Source organism: Nematolebias whitei, chromosome 21 (assembly GCF_014905685.2).
Source record: "Nematolebias whitei isolate Nwh7 chromosome 21, NemWhi1, whole genome shotgun sequence".
Classification (NCBI taxonomy): Eukaryota; Metazoa; Chordata; class Actinopteri; order Cyprinodontiformes; family Rivulidae; genus Nematolebias; species Nematolebias whitei.
The window spans coordinates 17584752-17606442 of NC_056518.1; the positions used below are offsets into that span (position 1 = coordinate 17584752).

Below are 21691 nucleotides of genomic sequence, written 5' to 3' on the forward strand. Positions count from 1 at the left end.
CCCTTCAGTAGAGGGAGAAGCTGAAATATAAAAGAAAGTATTGTCCATCCATTGAAACTGCACATATTGAGCTCATTGTGTGAATGCTAAGTTAACGTTTGCAATGTTATTTTCCTGTTGTAGTTTCCTCCATACTGTTTTTGGACTGTAACTACTTATCAGCTATTTCAATAATTCATATATGAAAATGTTCGGCTCATTCAGGACACAGATATGACTGACTCTTCTTGCTTTTTTAACTCCCCAGAAGTGCATTGATATCTCTCCAAATCTTAAAAAAAAAAGTTGCCTTTGGAAATAATTGTCTCTACCTTTCGTTATTGTTTTGCCAGTTTTAGCTTTTAGCTGATGTATTTTATTTTATTTAGTTTATTGACATGCTAACTTTGGCTTTTAGTTAATGATCTGCTGGGCTTATCTTTTAGCTACTGTTCTTTTAAGTTTAGCTTCTAGCTACTGATTGTTGTTCATTTTTGGCTTTTGTTTACTTTTTTGCTCATTTTAGCTTTTAGCTACTGTTCCACTGGTTCTATTGTTAAGCTTTTTGTTTTGTTAGTCTTAGCTTTTAGCTATTGCTTTCTTTTTGTGGTTTTCTAATTTTGGCTTTTAGATAATGTTCTGCTAGGTTTATCTTTTAGCCACTGTTCTGTTAATTTTAGCTTCTAGCTACTGTTTGTTGCTCATTTTTGGCTTTTGTCTACTTTTTTTTTTTTTGCTCATTTTAGCTTTTAGCTACTGTTCCACTGGTTCTACTGTTAAGCTTTTGCTTGCTAGTTTTGGCTTTAGGCTTTTGCTAAATTTAGCATTTAACTATAGTTTTTCCTGTTTCAGATTTTAGCTTTGATTTCCAGTGGTAGCGTCCTTTGTCTGTTAAATTGTTCTACATGGCCATATGATACCACCTAATTTTGTTTTGATTTGTCATAATGGTTGTTAAATTAAAATAAGGAAGGAAAAAATGTAATAGGAAAAAGTGATTTATTTCTACTACTTAAAATACTGAGACTTATTGAAGAACAATACATGGAGGGTTTACAAACAAACAAAAAAAATCTAGATTTTAATTTTATTTTTCTGGGTCATAAACTTCATGAAGGGAGAAAAGGGGGAAGCATCGACCACGCCCCTTTAATGCTTTGATTGACAAGACTGCGCGATGGCTGGTGCGCTCGGTATGCCCCGACTCGCAAAACAAGCGCTCCCTCGCAGGCTAGTTTATGACCCGCCCCCGCGAACCAGAAACGGCAGAGCGTCAGCGTGTGTGACGAAAAGAGAAAGCCAGGCTGGAGCTGCCCTGGGAAGTCAGGAGTCTGCCAGAGTCAACGCAGAACAACGCCATTTCACCACAAGCTAAGGGAGCAGACAACTGAAGCCACAGGTATTCAGCGGACAGCTGTTTCCGCAGATGCTAACGTTGAATTCTTCCCGGAAACGCCGACAATCCCGGTGACAGCTCGGCTTCTCTCGTAGGCCTGGGAACGGCCCACAGCGGGGGGATGAAGCGTCAAACCGGGTCAGAGATTTCAACAGGAAGGCGCTAGCAAAAGAGGCCCGTCAGAGTGGCTGTCCACGCCTCCAGAGAGCCAAACTATTTCTGAAAATAACTGTTGGGCACTCGGTTGTATTGACGAGCATTAAATGCGTTTGAGTGGTCAGCTCGCGCTGTAGTTCAGATTCCTGTCGGCTAGCGCTGATGCTAGCTTTTAGTGTAGCACTCCAACTTAAAGAAGTGGTGACGAGCCTTCTCTTTCAACATGGGAACCACCTCTTGTGGCCACGTCCGGTCTCTGGTTGAACTTCGACGGAGAATCCCAATTGAGGAAGTGATGTAGTGGACATGCTCACGTCGTCTTCAAACGTGTGAACTATTATAGGAAGCTGTGTGGGCTGAGAGCATGTTCCGAGTTGGCGTCAGCCCAGCTGCCATTGTGGATCATGGCTGAAGATTTATGTTCAGCATGACCAAGCAAGCTAGGACATTTTAGTGCTCAGTCTGGAAACTGCACTCATTAAGTGCTGAGGTGGCGTGAATGAAATAATACCAGCCTGTCTAGCTGCTGTCGATTATTTCTGGTATTTACACTCAGGGATACTTGTGCTGCCAAACCCACGTCACACTGGTGACTAACACGTTGCCACTCCTAGTGACCTTAAGTCAGGTTACTTTGTTTTGTGGAACTAGCTCAGGTGCTAAGTTGACTTGACACTAGAGGGTAATAGAGGTCACTTGAAGAACCTTCATGGTATTAAAACATCAACAAAAAACCCAATCTTAAGTTTATTTGAGCTCAGTCTTTGTTTTGAATCAAGATAACTGGGACAGATCATTTTGAGCATTGGCTGCTGTTTGGACTTAATCCAGATCAAATCAAAAGAAACTAATTTAAATGGAAGAAGAGAAAAATATTGAGCACAAAGTTTAAGAAGGTATTATGTTAAAAAATAAACCAAATAGGGTTTTGCTATCACAAAATATAGTTTAATTAGCTATTAAAAGCCTGCTGATGAGTATGTGTATGAAGCAGATAATGACAATTTCAGACATTAATCATTAGTTGTACAACTATTCCTGATTTACTTTTAATCAGCCCCATTTGAAATTGAAGACCATAGCTAATTGGCCTTAGCCAACACAAATTTGGTTATAGTTCAGTCAGTTTTACAGATATGGAGCTAAAGTTTTGTGAGGTAGTAGCTGAGAGTCATCCCCAAACCATGCTCCATGCGTTAACAGATTGAGTTATATCTTCTTTAAAACTGGGCATTAGTACAACTGCTAAGAATGCTAGTTTCATATGTGGATTGTTGATAATATTGTTGTTTGTATGGAACAAGGACGTGAAATGATTGTTTTAAGCATAAGCGTAAGTTATTAGTTGTAAGCTGCTGGAAAGTTGTGCTTGAAAAGGCCTTTAGTTTGATTTAGGAAAAGTAGGAACCCTGTTTGTTTGAAACCTAGTAAAACTTTTCTTGACCAGTACTGATTTGTTAATGGTTTTCTACACACCCAGATCCTGTTACTGTGTACTTTGATAGCCAGAAAGTTGATAACGGATTATTATCATGTCACAATGCTTCCAACTTTTATCAGAAAAAGTTCACATTTCCTTCACGATGGTTGGTTCTTATCTTGACATGACCTTAACTTTCTGGATGCGCTATGCCCAGTTTTTATACTTCTGGTATTGTAATAATACAGTAAGATCATTTGAATGGGATCATTTTTTTAAAGCCTCAGTTGCTACAATCAGCTATAAACAAATGCTATCATCATTATAAGTCAAATTATGTGTCAACAAGCACATTTGTTTGTGGATTTGTGTCAGTAAAAATAGTTGACATGTTTTTTTTCTGGTTGTATAGCTGTTACTGCACGTCTACGTACCATTCGAGACTGTTTGCTTTTAAAGCATTGTTTACCTGTTAAGAAACATTGTCGTGGCCTTGTTTTCAAGTCCTGCCTGTGTTCAGGCCTGATAGTTAGGACTTGTCTGCCAAATCAGGAGGCCCGACAGCCAAGTGGGTAGATTCCGGGGAGCCAACAGCCCGAGAGGGCTTTGTCCTTCAGGCTCATTTTGATGCTGGAACAGGACTCGGGCTCCATAAGGAAATTCCTGCACCCTCCATGCTGAGGCCTGAAGCTGAAAGAGTAAAAGAACGAAGGAAAGCCTGAAACTTTTCCACCAGTTACTCCACCCATCCTCTATGTGGTTTAATGTTGTTTCAAGACAGTCACTTCTTTTATTGTTTAATCTAATCTGACAAGGAAGTTCCCAATAATATATCATAAAAGAAGTGTGGTTTTATGCGTCTTGGTTTGGCAGATTATGCATAATCTTAAAGGACTGTTTTGTTTTTATGCTGAATAGAAACATAGAGTTTTGGCATTAATGTATAACAGCTAATGATACCTTTCTCTAATGAGGCCAAAGGTTTGACACTGTGTAAAAAGCAAACGAATAATAATAACCCCGACATGGATTTGCACACAGATCGCACAATCAACATCTACTTGTCTGCTCTTGACATTCTTATGCGTTTGCCTCCAGCTGAAGCCGGCCGAAGCTGAAGGAATGCATGCTTTCTGTTGTCAAATATCACACAAACGTGTCTCAGAAGCTGAAGTGGAAAAACTTCAAGTCTTAGGCAAACTCCTCTTATCAGATGCTGAGGTCAAACAATTCAAGGTATTTAAAAATGTTGTACCATAGACACACAAAAGAAGTTGCTTAACAACAGAATGCTCCAAGTAGAGGCAGATGAGTCAAATATTGAGCTTGTAACAAACCTAATTTGTGTTTGTTGTGATTAAAAAAAAAATGGAAATAGAACCAACTCTTTACTATGGAGCTGAGCCCGTCGGTGCTCAGGAAACCCTGCAGTGGAAAGTTATTCTTAAATGTATTATCATGGGTAATCTCCTTAATCCAAATTACTAAAGAGGCCTGCTCTACGACACTGACTCCTACTCAGTATTTCTGCCACAGTTCTTGACTGGATTGTCAGAGCTACTGTGTTTTTGTTGACAACTCGGTGCTGATGTTGTCACTCGGGGCTTTAACTTGTCCTCATTATCAAAACACTGCTTTTACTTATTGTTAACGGGTGTATAATGTTGCACTGTATTATAGTTTAAAAGATATGCCCTCTTGATGCAACAATACTTGAAAGATGTTCTGTTTACTCCCTGCCAGCTCTGTTATCCACTCTGCCTCTGCTGTACCTGCAGCATCACCTTATTATGACAGAAAAACGTGTCATTTTCAGCTTAAAGGAAAAATATCTTTAAAAAAGGCTGTAGGCTCTGCTGTGTGCAGTGGTTCCATCACAGTTTGTTCTTACTTCGTAGCTTTGAGGAGCATCTGCAAACATGACCTCCTCACATATGTCTTTATGCGGGAAGAGGCCAAACTGCAGCAGTAGCTGATGGTAGCGACTAAAACTTTTTAAAATATGGGTTTAAACATCCCTTTATCCTGATGTGAATGAAGTAACTCTTCTTTTTCCTGCTTATGTCCGTTTGCATGTTGTCATTAACCTATTTTAGCCACTCTGACTGAAGTTGACAGCTTCAGTTCTTGGCTCATATCGTGACTGTTTCTCTATCTGGCTCCAACAGTTAATATTTCAGGTTGTGATGCATTTGCATTACGCTCATCCAGTTGTGATGAATTGAATTGCGCCGCTCAAGGTGGCTGCATGTTGGAGCAGCTCTGTTAAGTTCATTTTGAGATTTTGCTTTTGGAAACTCTAATTCCTCTTTTTCTGGATGTAAATCACATTTTTTGGATGGTTGTTTCCTCTGGTATCAGATGCTGTGCAGCTGGAAGGATTTTTACTGAAACTTTTTTAGTTTTGGACATTTGTTATGAGCGTAACCATGGCAACAAGGCTGTTTTCTACAACCAACAGCAGCTGATTAACATCTCAAAAGCTCAAATAATATCTCAACTACAGCCCCAAATCTCAAGTGAGTTGAAAAGGATGTTCTGTGGACGCATTCTCATCTACCTGCCAGCTGTGTTCGGGTGCCTGACCACTGAGATCCTGGAACTAGCAGGAAACACGGCTCGTGACAGCGGAAGGACAGGATCGTCCCTCTGCACCTACAGTTGGCTGACCGCAGTGACGAGGAGCTCGGCAGACTGCTGGGAGGAGTGGACATCGCTCTGGGAGGAGTTTTGCCCGGCATTCGGGCGGTTCTACAGCCCGAGGGGAACCGAGATGCCAGCTGAGTCTGGGTGGACGGATCAGACGGCATCTGCAGCCAGTTTCTTAGGATCCACTGTGGGATGGACCTTTACTAGAGATCCTTCCTGCCTACAGCCATCAGTATCTATAACATCTCTTAATGAAATGAGGATAACAAGTTACAACAACAAATATTTTCCCTCTGGGAGTAATAAAGTGTTTTTGAATTGAATTAAATTGAATTTTTCTCTGTGACCTTTTATAACATAAAGAGGATCTTAAGCTCTCTAGGACAAGTAATGTATAATTGGATTATATCTCTAGCAGAGGATAACGTCGGTTCTCATTTGCTCTTTTTTTGGTACTTGTAAAATCCCACACATGTATGGACACCAAAAAACGCAGCGGTTATATTTGCTCAAACCTCTGGCAGCTGTGATTGAATGTTGTAGTTTCTGATGGTTCCTGCTATAGCAGATGTACAGTAGGAGTTTCACAGGCTAAGTAGTCCTTTCCTTTGTTTTCCAGAATGGCGGTGGACATCTACGACTCTCAGTACCTTCTCATCCTGGCTCCAACCCTGGTCATCGCCCTCATGTTTCTTTTCTTCTGGCTCTTCATGAAGGAAACCTCTTACGATGAGGTTCTGGCCAGGCAGAAACGTGACCTCAAGCTGCCGCCAGCCAAAACCGACTCTCGTAAGAAGAACGAAAAGAAGAAGAACAAGAAGAAGGAGATCACGAGTGGAGGAAATAGTGGAGGTGGAGGGGAGTCTGAAGAAGACCTACTAGAGTTTGATTTGGTTGATGGTGTCGGCTCGAGTCTGGAGGCAGAGGAGGAACCTGTGCTGGAGATGACACCAGAACCTGCTCCTCCAGCACTTGCTGCCAGTGTGCCCGTTTCAGCCTCACCAGAGGCTCCTACTGGTCTGAGGGAGCGAAAGAAAAAGGAGAAGAAGGCTGCCAAAGCTGCTGCTGCTGCTGCCGCTGCATCAGCAACTGCCTCAGCAACTGCCTCAATCTCAGAGGAGTTGGAAATAAATGACTCCAAGCCAGCCAGTCGCAAGACGGAGCCACCTCAAGCTGTAAGCAAACAGTCAAGCTCACTGTCTTCACAGTTTGAGGTTCACGTTCAAGCTGTTCAGACTCCTGCTCAGGCTCAGACACCTCCCCAAACCTCTGGGAAGAAGGAGAAGAAGAAGAAACAGAAAGCAGAGTCTGGTATGTACTTAGGACTGGGTGTGTCTTTTCAGGAAAACATGACTTGCTAATAAGCTTTTTATATTTGGTCAGTATTTTTATCAACAGCAACTAGTTTTTGAAAAATGTGGAGATAAAACCATTATCCCTTCACACATTTAAAACAGTTATACCAAAAATGTATGAATAATTTAATACTCTTTAGGCACAAGGCAGGCTGCCTAAAACTCCCGTCTTCTCTGCTGACTTGTCCCATTTCAGTCGAAGTCCAGCAGCAGGAGGTGAAAGCAGAGCAGGCCCCAGCACCAGTCAAAAAGGAACCCCCCTCTGTGGCTGAAACCAAAGTACTGGACGGTGCAACCCCAATTTCCACCGGTGGCAAAAAGAAGAACTCTGCAAAGAAGCAGAAGACCGAGCCTGGTAATGATGATAATGATCAATCAATATCAAATTCAAAAACAGCTGTCTGCTTCTCAAAGACTTTCGGATTAAGATTAAGGTCTCTTTGTTTGTCATCAAATCCAGTAGAAGAAACTCACATTTTGGCAGATTTGGCAGCTTCTGCCAACCACCAGACGGTCCATAACGATGACGTTCCATCTAAAGGATCTGGCAAGAAACAGAAGAACGAGACTGAAAAAGGTAAGAAGTTATTTTTTTTCCTTTAACAATGACGTCTTCCTTGAGTGGATGTGTTTGTTCCTTCAGCTGATAAACCTTATCACCGATATGTTTACTGGTCTATAGTTCAGATGCTGTGAGTCTGAATACAAAACACATTATGAAGTTTGATGGGCTTGTACCATAGTTAAAACGTTCCATTTAAGTACAAACCTTTTACATATAATGCTTTAAAATTGACTAAGTTTTGTTGTGTGAATTAACAGAGAACCCAGAGATGAAGGTGAAGGAGCTGCTCTCTGGTCTGTCCAGTGTGGCTCTGTCAGAAGCAGAAGCTGTCAGTGTGATCGCTCTCCTCCGAGAGAAGAGCCCTAATGCCTTGGATGCCTGGCACAAAGTGAGGGATTATTAAGTTGTAAACTTGAGTTAGGTGTTGTGACAAATGACATGTCACACTATTTATCACTGGCAGGAGACCTGGTGTTTGTACTTGAACTTTTACTGCCTTTTAAATCTCCCGTCTCTCACTCCCAGTCTGCAGTTAGACCAGATCCAGCTGCCCAGGAACGAGAGAAACGTCTTACAACTCTGCAGGAGGAAGCTTCTATTGCCAAAGACAAAGTGAAACAGCTCAGTCAGGTCTACATTCCACTCTTCTATTTATTGTTTAAAATTTTCAGCCGAGTTATTGCATTACTGGTTTAATGGTTTTTTTAATTCCAGTGAGAGACTTCACATGCTTCCTTGTTTTTTGCGCTTTAGGAGCTTCAGGTAGAGAAGCAGAAGGCTGGAAGAGTGGAGGCTATGATGAGAGAGCAGCGTGCAGCCATGGAGAAAGAGCTGGGGGGCATGCAGGCCAAAGCACAAGGCAGCTACCAGGAGCTGCAGACCATGCAAATCAAGGTGAAGGTTTCATTTCTCGTCGTTTCAGTTTGTGCTAGTTAAAATTGAACCAAATAGCTTTTTCGTGAATAATTTTGTAGAGCGCCTGAATGAAACATGTTGTCTTTGTGCAGTTCCAGCAGGTGAGGGAGCAGCTGGAAAGCCAGATCACTCGGCTGCAGCAGGAGAACGGTATCCTGAGGGATGCAGTCAGCTCAGCCACCAACCAGATGGAGAGCAAGTCAGTGTTGCATCACTCTACCAAACTCTCAAATGTTAACATCCAGAGCAACCTAGTTCATGTCAAAATGTATCTTTTTAGTACTATATTACCTTTTGTAGCAGATATTCTTTTGAATACCTTCATGTGTTTCTGTTTAAAAGCACCAAAGTATTTATAACTTGCTTCTTTGACATAATGCCTCATCGTTCATTTGCATATCATGTTTCTGGCAGGAATTCAGCAGAGCTGAACAAGCTGCGTTCTGAATATGCCGGTCTGATGAAAGAACTGGCAGACAACAGCAGCAAGCTGCAGCAGGAGGAGCACCAGAGGAAGTCACTGGAGGTCGGCTACAAGCAAAACGTGTCCCAGCTGGAGGTACGCTCATCCAGATGCACATTGTGTACATTTAGCTCGTGTTTTGCTATCAGCTGAGAGAAAAAATGAGCAGAGTTTCATAGACTTGGGTGTGCCACGTAGCTTCAAATCTGCTCTGTGGGTGTGGTGGTGTTACTGGGGAAAAGAAGGGGGGAAGCTGTGGTAAAAGACCCAAGGAGGACTGTGGGAAACACAACCTGAGATGGGAGGGTTTGTTGTCTTAGGAAGCTGGAATGTTTGAAGCTTTGTGCTGCGTATAAACAGCACTTTTCCTGCTAGACTCTCAGCCCTTCCTGTCTTTTATAAAATACAAGGTGGACATTTCTGCTCTTGGCTTGACAAAGACATGTCTCTGCAGGAAACATCAGAGCAATATCAAGCGTGCAGTTGCTAAGTCTGTTAATGAAACCATCTTCAAGGCGTTACATAATCTAGGTTCACTATTAGAAAGGTTAAAAATAAAAATCTCAAAATTTTTAACGACGACGTATTTAAGCCACCTACTGTAAGTCATATTAGTTTGTGTAACTTGTAGAAGAGTCATGGGTTTCTTCATCTCCAGGCCCAACTACAAGATGCAAAGCGACGCTGGGAAGAATTGCAGAACTTCCTCCACACAGTCAATTCTGAAAGAGAAAAACTTCAGACCTCTAAGCAGGGTGAGTAAACACAGCGAGACTGAAAAGCTTTCGCTGTGTGAAGTCAGTTCAGTGAATGAGGATTTCTTCTCGCAGAGCTTCACAGCCAGATGCTGACAGTGGAGGCAGAAATGAACAACAAGAACAAGGAAATCCAGACGTTGCGCAGCAGCCTGACTGAAGCGATGGTCTCCAAGGAGCGGCTGGAGCAGAAAGTGATGGAGCTGATGGAGATTTCTCAGCACAGTATGCAGGACGACAGTCTGCAGACCCAGGTTCAGGTGAGGCACTGCAGAACCTCGTCTAGTACATCTTTATTGTACTGTTTAGAGTGAAAGTCATAGCAAGAAAAAATGGTTAAATATTCAAACCTGCATTAAGATGGAGCATCATAAAGAGAGCAATAGTCTCCTAATACCTGTTTTAATAGGAACTCGTGAATGAAAATAAAGCTCTTCAGGTTCAGAAGGAGACATTGCAAGTCCAGAATGAGAGCCTGCAGGCCCAGATGTCTTCACAGGTATGGGTCAACTTCACCTCTCTTTGTTTAAAAGCAAAATCAAATCTGTGCTATGTAGGCTAATGAGATTTCTCTGTTCTACATTTAGGCTGCTCATGTGTCCCATATTGAGGAGCTACAAATGCTGTAAGCAGGATTATATTTTCACTGCATCAAGTGATTCTGTTGGGCTTTTTTAAATATAAAATATGACCTTGCTTCTCTTTTGACTGTTTTTGTTCAGATTGGCTGAAAAGGAGCTGCAGCGGAAGAGTCTGGAAGATTCTCTAAATGCTGAGAGAAGCAGCGGGGCTAGTAGAGAAACAAACATGCAGGTGTGTTTTAACAGAGAGCCTCATCTGCAGCTTCGTTTGGATTTACAAACGTACTCAGCCAGGCTGGAGAGAGATGTCAAATGTACTTTATTTCCTCTCCGTGTAAAATCATCAGAGCGGAAAACTTTACGTCTTTTAATCTTTCAGGCTTTGCACAATGAGAACATGTCACTGAAGGCAGAGAATCAGAATCTGCAGGCACAGATTACTGATCAGGTTAGCTCAAAATCTTTTTTTTTTTTTTTTTTTACATGTGTTTAAACAGTTTTGTGTTTTTCTTGTTTAACACTCCTCTTTTCTGTAGAATGCATCCCAGCTGGCTTTGGACCAGTTTCAGAAGAGGTGGGTGTGTAAACTGGATTACGTTTTCAACACGCACGTCTTAATCAATGAGACCAACTATTCCGATATTTAAAAACCAAATGGTTTAATCAAATGCCGTTTCCTCCCCAGTGTCCGAGAGAAGGAGGAGAACATTAAAACGGTTGAGGGACTTTTGGAGAAGGGGCTGATTGAAGTGGCCAACAAGGAAGAGGAGCTCAAGGTTCAGTAGTCTTTCTTCATAAAAGAACAACCAAAGTGTTCTGCCTCACACACAACCACATGACAATGTCAGTATCATTTACTTGAGTACATTATATTCTGTTTTTTCTCAATGCAGAAAGTCAAAGAAGAGAATGAAGTACAAAGACAAGAGATTGAGGATCTAAAGAGAAAGACAGCCGAACAGGTGACGTCTAACATTACTGTTATAAGGGTTTCAGTTTTTTTGTATTGTTCCTATAGTATTTATATAGTTTCTTCTTTCTCATTAAAGGAATCATCAGAGTTAATACTGGGAGAACTGCAAACCAAGTAAGATTGCTAAAGTTAATGCTGGTATTTCTGTGATGCAACAAGTTATCAGAAAAAGGCTTATTTCTCCACAGTTCTTTCAGGACTTACAATAGCTCCTTTCAAGAGTGCATTCCTATTCTTATTAACCTGAATGGAACTGAACATTTTGTCTTCGAGGCTAAACCCTGGTCTCGTTTGCGTAAAAGTTGCAACAGCAATCCTATTAGGTCGGTTCTAGCATCGCCAACAAGTGCACAATGTTTAGTCTTGCAAACGCTACAAATATGTATGTAATATGTACTGTCGGTGTCACGTTTGAATAAATTCACGAGAAACTTTAACCTAATGTCTGAAAAACAAAATGACACCACTGCTTTAGAGATTGTACACATTCTAGGTCTGGAATAGGCTTAACACATACATCCAGACCTGTCACGATAACAAATTTTGCTGGGCGATTAATTGTCTCGGAAATTATTGCGATAAATGATAATATTGTTTGGAGACCATTTTAAACTAATGTAATGATAATGACATAATAATGGAAGTACATCCTCTCAAAGATCAATAAACATTCATTTCAAAAGAACACAACACTGAAACTGAAACACAAAATAAACAAAACAGCCCAAAATAAAATGGACTCTGTCTTCGTTAACAAAAAATACACTTGAATAAAAAATAAATACAACAAAAGAAGAAAAAAAAAAACTATTCAACCAAAGCGGTTTGGATTATGAAGTCTGTAAACTAAATTGCCTTTCAAAAACTAATAATCATTAGTTTTATATAAAGAAGACGGGCAAAACTGCCAGTTTTATAAACAAAATGTGCAAACTAACAAAAGCACACTGAATTTAAATAAGAGCAGATGCCTCAACAGTCCATAAGCAGATCTGTAGCTACTTTAGTCTGGCAGATTCTGAGCAAGAAACACCAACACGTTGAGTTTTTATTTGTAGTTTTGAGTTACTGTTCTCCTTAATCATTTGTGCGTTCGTATGTAAAATTATTTCCAGTGCACATTAAAAGACAACGGTCTTAATTAGATTCTATAGTTATTCTACAGGTCTACATGTTATTGCTACATGCTACTGTGTTATGACAAATGCGACACACCGGCTCGCAAACGTTCAGCGGTTCGTCTCGGTCATTTGGTTTGAATCCGAAGTGCTCCCACACACTGCTGCTGTTGCCTTCAACTCTATAAACCAATTCCATCTCGTTTTTTTTCCCCCAGTATCAAATAGCGTTTCTTTAGCTTGCTAACTCCTCACGGGGCTTTAATGCTGCAGAGCTACAAGACGATGCGCCTGGGCTGGCTACCTGACACGATGGTTCACTCCCCCCTTACGCTAAGAGTTGAGCCTTTTGTCATCCAGAGTCTTCAGTAGAAAGAGAGACACGAAGAAACCATAAAGCTGATAAATGAAAATCGACCTCATTTTAATTAATCATGTGATTGATTTATTGTTCATCACAACAGGCCTACGTACATCTGATTTCAGTTTCAGTAACTATAAACAATAAGTCACGCCGGTCTTTTACGCGTGCATTAAAAGTTATTAAATAAACATTAAAAAACAAACAAATTTAAAAAAAAAAAAATTTAAAAAGTATCTGCCGCAACTTGCAATAACATGTTATGCAACGGCTGTAATTTGTGATTGTACTGTAAACACAAAAATCTACCCAGAAATAACTCTTTAGCTGATTGTCATTTTTGGCTGTAATTTAAATTACTGGATCATAACCAGGCCTTAAAACTTAACACACTTTCCTTCAAATGAGATAAAGGATGGCCTGTTCCATCTATGCATCCATTTTGTTTACCCACTTTTCTTTTTCGGGTTGTGGGTCACTGGTGCCTATCTCAAGAAGTCATTGTGTGACACCCTGGACGGATCTCCAGTCCATCACTGGGCCACATGGAGACAAACGAGACAACCATTCATACTCACCCACGCGTAGGGACTATTTACATTAGCAAATGAGCCTAACACATGTTTCTGATCTGTGGGAGGAAACTTAAGTACCTGGAGAAAACCCATATGTGCACGAAGAGAACATGTAAACTACAGCCAGAATGGCCGACAGGCGAACCTGTGACCTGGTTGGTGAGAACGGACCACCATTCCAGTGTCACCTTGCATTGCATGTAGCATTATATTAATGTTTGTCGCAGTACTTTCAAAGCTAAGCACACAGTTCTAGCTTTCTGCAATAAATAAATAAATAAATTGAAGCTCCTGTGAAGCATGGTGGTAGAAAGTTCACGTCTGAGCTTGATTTGAAGTCGCAGAACTTTAGTACCTTGCAGTCCTTTAGTTGATCATAAATTCCTTAGTTTACCAAAGTATTCTTGAGTCAAATGTGAAGGGTCAAATGTGAAGGGACAGCTGAAGTTTGGCTGAAACAGTGCCATGCAAAAGATCCATCAGCCTGAACAAACAGGCAATTCTACACCACAATGGCTGAAATGTAGAATCTGCAATAATCCAAAGTCCGGACCTCAGACTGACTGAAAATCTGCAGCTTGATCAGAACAGAGCTTTGCGTAAACAAATATCTACATTGAACTAACCAATGTTCCTCTATATTGATTTAAGAGACCCATAAGGACTAATATAATTACTTGAAGTTAGTGCAGCTAAAGATGCTCCTGCAAGGTAATAAAGTAGTACTATAGTATTTCACCTACAAAAATAATTAGAAATCATCTTATTGGGTTGTTTCTGCTACGAATCGCTTGGTTTTATTTTGTTCAGGCGAGTAAACCGTTAATATTTGTTGTATTTGCTTAGCAGAGTTGTGTTTTTGCTGTTCTGTGTAGGATCCAAGAAAAAGATCAGAAGCTGAAGTCACTGGAGGAGAGTCTGCAGGCAGAACAAGCCAGTAGCTCCACCAAAGACCAGACTGTTCAGGTGTGGGATTTTGCAACTGAAGTGATGAGTTTTTAGCCAGCCGTCGTTATTCTTGTGCTCCTTTCCTTTTTAAAAGCCCTTAAATGAAATAGTTTGTCTCCTAGACTCTGGAACAACAACTGGCTGCCCTTCAGTTGGAGTTGGAACAGCTGAGAAACGAGGAGACGCAAAAGGAGTCGAGCAGATCTGACGCTGAGATCCAAATGTTCCAGGCTCAGTAAGTCAGCGCCGCGCTTCACTCCGAAGCTCATTTCCACCCTTCTGTAATGTCAGACGGTTAACGGGCAAATCTGAATCTCAGACTGGCAGTAAAGGACCAGGAAATTCAGGTGCTGCAGGCTAATCTGGAGGCAAGAACAAGGGAAGTGAGAGAGATGGTGGAGCAGGTACAACAACAGGTGAGGATAGATGTAACCGAGACTTTAAGTAGACTAACCCTGTCTCAGATTGTTTTTAAATACTTATTTCTTCTTCCATTCTACTTTATAGCAGTCTAACACTGCGGTGCCAAACCCAGAGCTGCTGGCAGAGTACGTAACCATTATTCCCATCTATGTTTTCATTTATATTTCATTGTACAGTATTACTATGCTTTGCAGAATAACAAATGGTTCTGCTGGTGTTTGTCAGGTTGTCTGAGAAGGAGAAGCAGGTGTGCAGTCTGCAGGGTGAACTGGCTGAGCTGAAGGAATCACTGGAGCTTCACAGGAAAAAGAACAATGTAGGTTTTCTGCAGCGACGATCGGATCTGTGACCACCGGCACATCTGCTCTCTTATGGGAAATCACCCTCCGTTTTTTGTGTTGCCATTAAACATTCCCCTCTCACAGGGTTGCATATATCCTTACACCCCTGCTGTCCACTGCTGCTTAGCCTCACTCGTTTTGCTTTTTATTCTAAACAAATATATTATTATTTTTAGCCCAGGTATGCTGTATAGCAAAGGGTGTGTGTGCAGCAGAATGACACATTAGTACCAGTATCTGTTGTGCTTTAACTTCACTGAGCATTGCATAAGACGGCTTCCAGCCCCCTCTTACGCTCGCCATTCGTTGGCTGGTGCTGTTTCGGCAAGCTTGTTTGTGCTTGTGGGGGATTCAGAGCATTAGAAACTCATCCTTTATCTTCCAAATAGATATTTATTACTAGGAGATTGAGTGTAATATTACTAATGGCAAAGATACCCTGTGATTGTAAGTTATTTCATTCTATATTTTTCAAATTGTGTTTGTGTATTTACACACAAACATTGTGAGGCTGTGAATTTAGAGACATTTCTCCACGTTTATTTTGAAGCACGGGTGGACAGCAAAGGAATTTAAAAATAAGGAATGCGTCCAGATTGTTCTGTCCCGCTAACCGCCTGTATTTAGGGGTCACATTTTCCTTGAGGCTGAACTGAACGTAGTATCTCTCTGGAACTGACCAAAACAGGAGCTTCGGGAGAAAAACTGGAGTGCAATGGAAGCTCTGTCAGCCACCGAGTCCATGCTTCAAGGAAAACTCAGCAAAGTCGTCAAGGTTCGACACCTCACCTCAGTCTGCTTCACTCTAGTTCCAATCTGATGCATTCCCCTCCAAAATGCTGTGTTTTGTCATAATCGACCCTGTGACATTTCTTTTTTTTTTCCACCATCATCCACAATAATAATACTGCATACTCATTTACCTTTTTCCACTTGTTTTGCTTTGCCTTGAATTTAATTGGCTTCGTTTTGAGCTGTTGAACCTGTTAACTTCTTCAGATTTTTAAGACTTGAACAAATACTGATGCCCTAAGGGTTTAGAGATTTTTTATTTTTTTTAAAGATTTCTCTTTGCCCAACGCTCAAGCTAACCCTTGGAAATGAGTGTGCAGTGACATAGACGTTTGTTAGATGTCATTAGATTGAGATTCATGGTCATTAATTCTACAGCTTCCTGTCTTTTTGTTTCTTGGCATGGCATGTTTTACCCAAACGGTCTATATTACCAACTAATCAAACACTTTTGGATCATTTTTTTAAGGAAGTTTAAATATTCAAAACCTTGAATCAATATATAAATCTACAACAGCCCTGCAATGTTTCTTAATGCTCTGTTCTCACAAAAGAAACAGCTTTGAGGTCCACCGGGACAATCGAGTGCAGAATCCACTCAACATTTCCTGCAGCTGTGCATCTCCTCGTGTAGTCGGCAATCAGATAGTGTTCTATTAACAGTTGGACTGAGATGTGTGTATTTTTGCCACCCTCCTCCTACATTAGGTAAGGGTAAGCAGCTGCTCGTCTATCACTTGAGTACATTGAAAAGCGCTTCCACTAATCTGAGCTGTGGAGTCTTGCTTTGCATCCCTGTATGCGTGCAAATGAAAGTGAAGGTGAGACATCGTTTACCTCAGCGACTCGAGATGTAGCCGTTTGAATTGATTGGGGAGTCTTGATTCGATCAGCTGATTGATTTCAATCATAACTGGAGTTTTAAGAGAACTGCTTGTATGACCTCTGGATACGGAAACGGCTCCGTCTGAACCGATTATTCAGGGAGTTCTGTCTCTTTCTTTTTGTACATTTGACCTTGTAGGAGAGTCAGGCAGCACTGGCAGGATCTCAAGCGGAGTGTCGAGACGTTCTGCACAGACTTCTGCCCCATGTGCCTCTGCCCTCTGAACAGGTATCTGTTGAACTGAATTTGTGCCTTTAGGCAGATTTTTTGTTTGGAAACAGGATTCATTGGTTGACTTGGATTTTCTCCACAACTGTCCACCAGAATCATCAGGAGTGGCTGCAAAGGTTTGAGAGCACAGTTGCTGAAAGTTTAGTTGCACAATCCAACCAAACATCAGGGAACTCTGAGGTAAAGAGAAAAACAGCCAAACGTTATTCCTTTAAATACTTGTGTAAGTAAATGTTTTTCTTCTTGTAGGAACTGGCTGTAAAACTGAAAGAAGCTGAGGAAAGCCAAAAGGTTCTACTAAAAGACTGTGAGACGTATAAGAAAGTTTTGGCAGAGACGGTAAGAGATTTTCTTAAGTCCCACTCGTGACTAAAGTGGTCTTTTAAACTGAGCTGTCATTCCTGCTGTGTCCACAGGAGGGCATCCTGCAGCGCCTCCAGAGCAGTGTAGAGGAAGAGGAGTCCCGCTGGAAGTTGAAGCTGGAGCAGTCCCAGACAGAGCTTAAAGAGGTCCAAATTCAGAATGACTGCATTCTGTCAATATACATCAAAAACATATTTAATCATCATGTTGTGCAATAATGATATTTATATTTCTGCATTGCGATTGTGCTCTTTAGGTGAGGAGAGAAAAGCAGCACTTGGAGTCTGAGTTGGAGAGGGCGGAGCGGGAGAGCGCCATCTATGTGACAGAAGTCAGAGAGGTGAGGAGGAACTGGATCTTTTCACCAACAGTGTTTTATTTATTTATTTTTAGTCATGTGTTCCTGTGGCCAAAGCACGAGCTCTGTCGTTTAATTCATTTGGAATCTGGTGCAAATGAAATTCACACAGTAGACGTTTAGAAGATTATTGACCTTTCTATCCTGCACATGGGTGTCCTTTGCAAGAAAATGTTCTTGACCGGCACATTGGATCATTTCCACTCATGCACAACAGGAGGCTGTTCCTCGTTTATCATTACATGGCTCTGCCAGAGTAAAAGCAGTCGGTGTGCATAGACGCCTCATGACCCGATCAGCATAGTTAAACCGGTAGCGCTGCCCTGGATCATCTCCCGCAAACGCTCATTAAACAACTTCATCTCAAACTTAATTTCAGCTCAAAGATCTGTTGACTGAACTGCAGACCAGACTTGATGGCTCATATACAGAGGCCATCAGGCAGAATGAGGAGCTGACGTTGGTAAGCATGGATCCTCCTCTAGCTAGAGCTGCTTTAAACTCTGTCCCATGGCTGCCACAGGACGGGGTTCTCCAGCCTCTGCAAAATTTCTCATCTTTCATAACTTCTCTACACGTGGGGTCACATGCTGGAGCCACTAACACAACTTTGTAAATAACGATATTGTAAAAGGATGATTCACCTTGACGTGCACTGATACTAACGCTGTTTTTCTACTTTTAACCATGTAGAACTTGGCTTACAAGTCAACTTATTCTCTCAGAAGTGGCCAAATAACTCACTTCAGTCTTCAAACAAAATCTGTTTTGTCTTGCAGTCTTTTGATAACTGTTGTTGGGTGTTTCAGTGGTTATCACAGGAACGTCAGCAGCCAGACCTAAAGGTTGTGTTCAGACCAGCAATGGCACTATCAGAAGTGTGACCTCCTCCTTTATAACGATACAGGATTGTTGAACTTTTTTGCAAGCACCCATGGAGAGTGCGTTTACCTTTTGAGAAAGAACTAAAAGTACATTTCTGTCAGCTGCTTTGTGCAGTGAGTGATGTAATCTGTGAAATGTAATTTATTTGATGCAATTATCAAAATGGAACCTGAGGAAAATAAAAAATTGCATCTGTTGCATCTGAGAGGACTTTCCAGATGTGAAATCTTTTTTTTTTTTTTTTTTTTTTTTAGAAGCATTTTAAACAAAAGTACATTATTGTTGAAGTCGTAACAGAGTCTGTGTGTTACTCAAGCTGGAATACCTAAAAAGTGACTCATCGTTTTACTTCTTCCTGTCACAGCAAGCATAGTCCGATTCTGGATTTGAACACAACCTTAACAGAACATGGTATACTGAGAAAGTTCTGTCAGATTTAAGCTCTCTTAAATGTCTTTTTTTATTTATTCATTTTTATTCCAGCTAAAAACTCAGCTCACCAATACGGTTTCAAAGTTGGAGACGGAGGAAAACGAGAGGCAAAGGGTGGCTGGTGACCTCTATAAGGTAGGAATCACAATTTGTAATTTATGCCACTGTCGTTCCAGGTAAACTGCAGCTTGTATGTAAATGAACTTTCTCACCCTTTATTTAGGCTCAGCAGTCTCTTGATCTGATTCAGGGTGAGCTCTCAAAACTAACCGACAAAACCGATGACCTGATAGAGAATAGCAGTCCGTCGTCGGAGCACGTAAGAATCTGGGGCAACTTTGGGAGCTTTTGTCAGTATTCTTGCTTTGTAATAGAACAGTCAATGCTCCAACATCTCTGTTCTTGTGTGCCTTACAGGAAGAGATTGACAGAAAAGAGAAAATGACTGCAGGACTGAATCAAACTGTCAGAGAAATGCAGCAGCTGCTCCAAGCAGTCAGCCAGCAGCTCACTAAGGGACAGCAAGGAGTGAGTTGTCACATGCAAAAAGATGAAATTGTAACACGATCTTGTTTTGTCAGCTTGCTGCTGTAGATTTGAATGTGACGACTGAGCAATTCTGTTTTCCCTTCAGGACATGAACCGAGATCTCCCTAAGGTATAATGCAAGGTGGACGAGCACCATGCAGCCAGCCCAACTGCACTACAGAGACCACCTTTAGACATCGATCCTGTCACTACCACACCATACCATCACACCCAGCCACCTCCTCCCTCCCTAACTCCCATCACCTTACCTGTACTGTAGGCATCCTTCTGCCCGAGGGGCTGGTGAACCACTCCCAGACTCGGTGTTGGCCACAGAGCGTCAAGCAGAGGTTACTGCCCTGTTCCAGAAACGGTACCTAACTCCTCCACTCCAGCCACATTCCTCCTGTTTGCGGCATCACGTTTATTTGACTCCATACTTCCTGCTTATTTAAACTGTGTGGAAACCATTCCTCTGTTTTTAAATCACCTGTATTTGTTCTCTCTAATGAAATCCTTCTGAATACTGCAGTAGTGTTTTTTTTTTTTTTCTTAAGATACAAATTTCAAACTTAACTATATAAAATCTGGGTTTTCAGTATTTTTCTTAACTTAAATTAATATATATATTGTTTAAATGTACCACTTAGGACCTGCTGAAATTCTGTGTTGATCTTTTTATTTGCCCTCTGATCAGAAAACTCAAACTGTATATTTGTCATGCATCGTTCCGTGCATACCTCGGCTCAGTTCTGGCTGGGAAAAGGGAGATTGTAAGAGGTCTCGGCATGTTAGATGGGTGACTAAATATGGAGATGCAAAAACAAACCATAGGAAAGTTTGTCCTGCAGCTCTGAAGAAAAGGGGGTTTCTGACCTTGGATGTGCAGTTTAGAGGTTTTTAATCCTACTGCAAACACTTTAAAAACAAGTGTCCCATCTCCTGTGTATTCAGCACTTGCTACGTCGTTGCTACGTTCATTAACACTGAAGATTCTGTTCTTTTTGTAACAGGTGACAATAAAAGGGATACTTGATAAATCTTTATCTCTTGCCCTCTTTCTCTCGACCACAGTGAGGCAGCACACCACTTTAGTTTGTTTTACATTTGTGTCATAGCTTTGAAAAACCCTGAATGTGACATTTCAGGACTTGCATACTTTTTTGCTTGCAGGTAAATTTGATTTGGGAAACGCAATCTTTTTTTTTTTTTTTAACGCTGTCTTATTTTAGGCGAAACAGTGAATCTCTTGAACAGCCTCCGCTATGGAACATTTTGGTCAGGAATGTTTTCCTGTGACGCTAACATGCTACATATTTATACTCGGGAGAATTTAGAAAATATTTTGCTCGGGCAGAAAGACGGGGTGAGACCTGCTGCAATATACAAAGGATTAATTTGTGTTGCTGGAAAATATTAAAAGATAAAATCTGAAAGTAGTTGAAAGCAGATGTTTACATGCACTATGAAAACATTCCTCATTAAATCAGACCAAACCTTAACTGTGTTGGCACCAGATTCCCATAATTCTCTTTAAATACCCGATTTTTAAAATTTATTTATTTTGTGCAAAGTCACATATTTGCACACTAAGGTTGCTAAAAGCCTGAGAATACCATTCTATCTGTAAAGCATAGGGGTGGCAGAATCATGTTTTGGTGAAAGAGAAGCTGGTGCACTTCAAGTAGACGGCACCATGTGGACAAAACATGGAAATATTGAAGCATCTTTTTGGCTCAAATGTGTTTTCTAAATAGACGAGGACCCAAAGCACTCTGCACACTTTACAAAGTGGACAACTTGCTGCGTTTTGGAGTGACGATCTCACAAAACCCTGATCTCAATCCTATTCCAGCAGCTCCGTCAGGAGGAATGGGACAAAATTCTAGCAAACTGTTGAGAAGCTCATGGAAGGAAAGACCCAAGTAGCTTTTTAAAAGGCAATGCTACCAAACGCATGCAAACGCTAAAATTCTCTAAAAAAAATCACACAAAAACAATTTTAGGAATTGTAACTGACCTAAAACAGGAAATATTTAGTCCTTAGTATGTAAACATCTTGTAAGCCCCTAATAAAAGGCTTATAAACTTATGAATATATTTTTAGATTAATTATTTGTACCCTTTATGGTTGTGTGAGTATACAAGGGCTGATGTTGCATTTATGTGTAGAGAGCCTGTCTTGCATTTTAAAAAGCCTTTTGAACAACAAGACTGTTGTGCTGCCTGAGAGGGCGTGCGTT

At 41.0% G+C, this 21691-nt stretch overlaps 1 protein-coding gene across 3 annotated transcripts; it reads left to right on the top strand.

Moving 5' to 3' along the window:
* The first annotated feature begins 1248 nt into the window (after positions 1-1248).
* On the top strand, positions 1249-20326 carry ktn1 (kinectin 1). Of its 3 annotated transcripts, XM_037695074.1 has the most exons (35): positions 1249-1378; positions 6220-6911; positions 7152-7310; positions 7416-7532; positions 7778-7908; positions 8046-8150; positions 8274-8414; positions 8528-8634; positions 8850-8994; positions 9557-9653; positions 9729-9913; positions 10063-10152; positions 10241-10278; positions 10376-10466; positions 10614-10682; positions 10771-10808; positions 10920-11010; positions 11128-11196; positions 11284-11321; positions 14137-14227; positions 14332-14444; positions 14529-14625; positions 14717-14757; positions 14858-14948; positions 15662-15748; positions 16790-16879; positions 16976-17062; positions 17132-17221; positions 17299-17391; positions 17502-17585; positions 17983-18066; positions 18972-19055; positions 19144-19239; positions 19338-19448; positions 19555-20326. In XM_037695074.1, the coding sequence occupies exons 2-35, from the start codon at positions 6221-6223 to the stop codon at positions 19582-19584; spliced, it is 3771 nt and encodes a 1256-aa protein (XP_037551002.1). In that variant the 5' UTR covers positions 1249-1378; position 6220; the 3' UTR covers positions 19585-20326. The 3 variants fall into 3 exon arrangements, with proteins under 3 accessions (XP_037551002.1, XP_037551004.1, XP_037551003.1); XM_037695076.1 differs by lacking the exon at positions 17983-18066; XM_037695075.1 differs by lacking the exon at positions 15662-15748.
* Positions 20327-21691: the final 1365 nt, after the last annotated feature.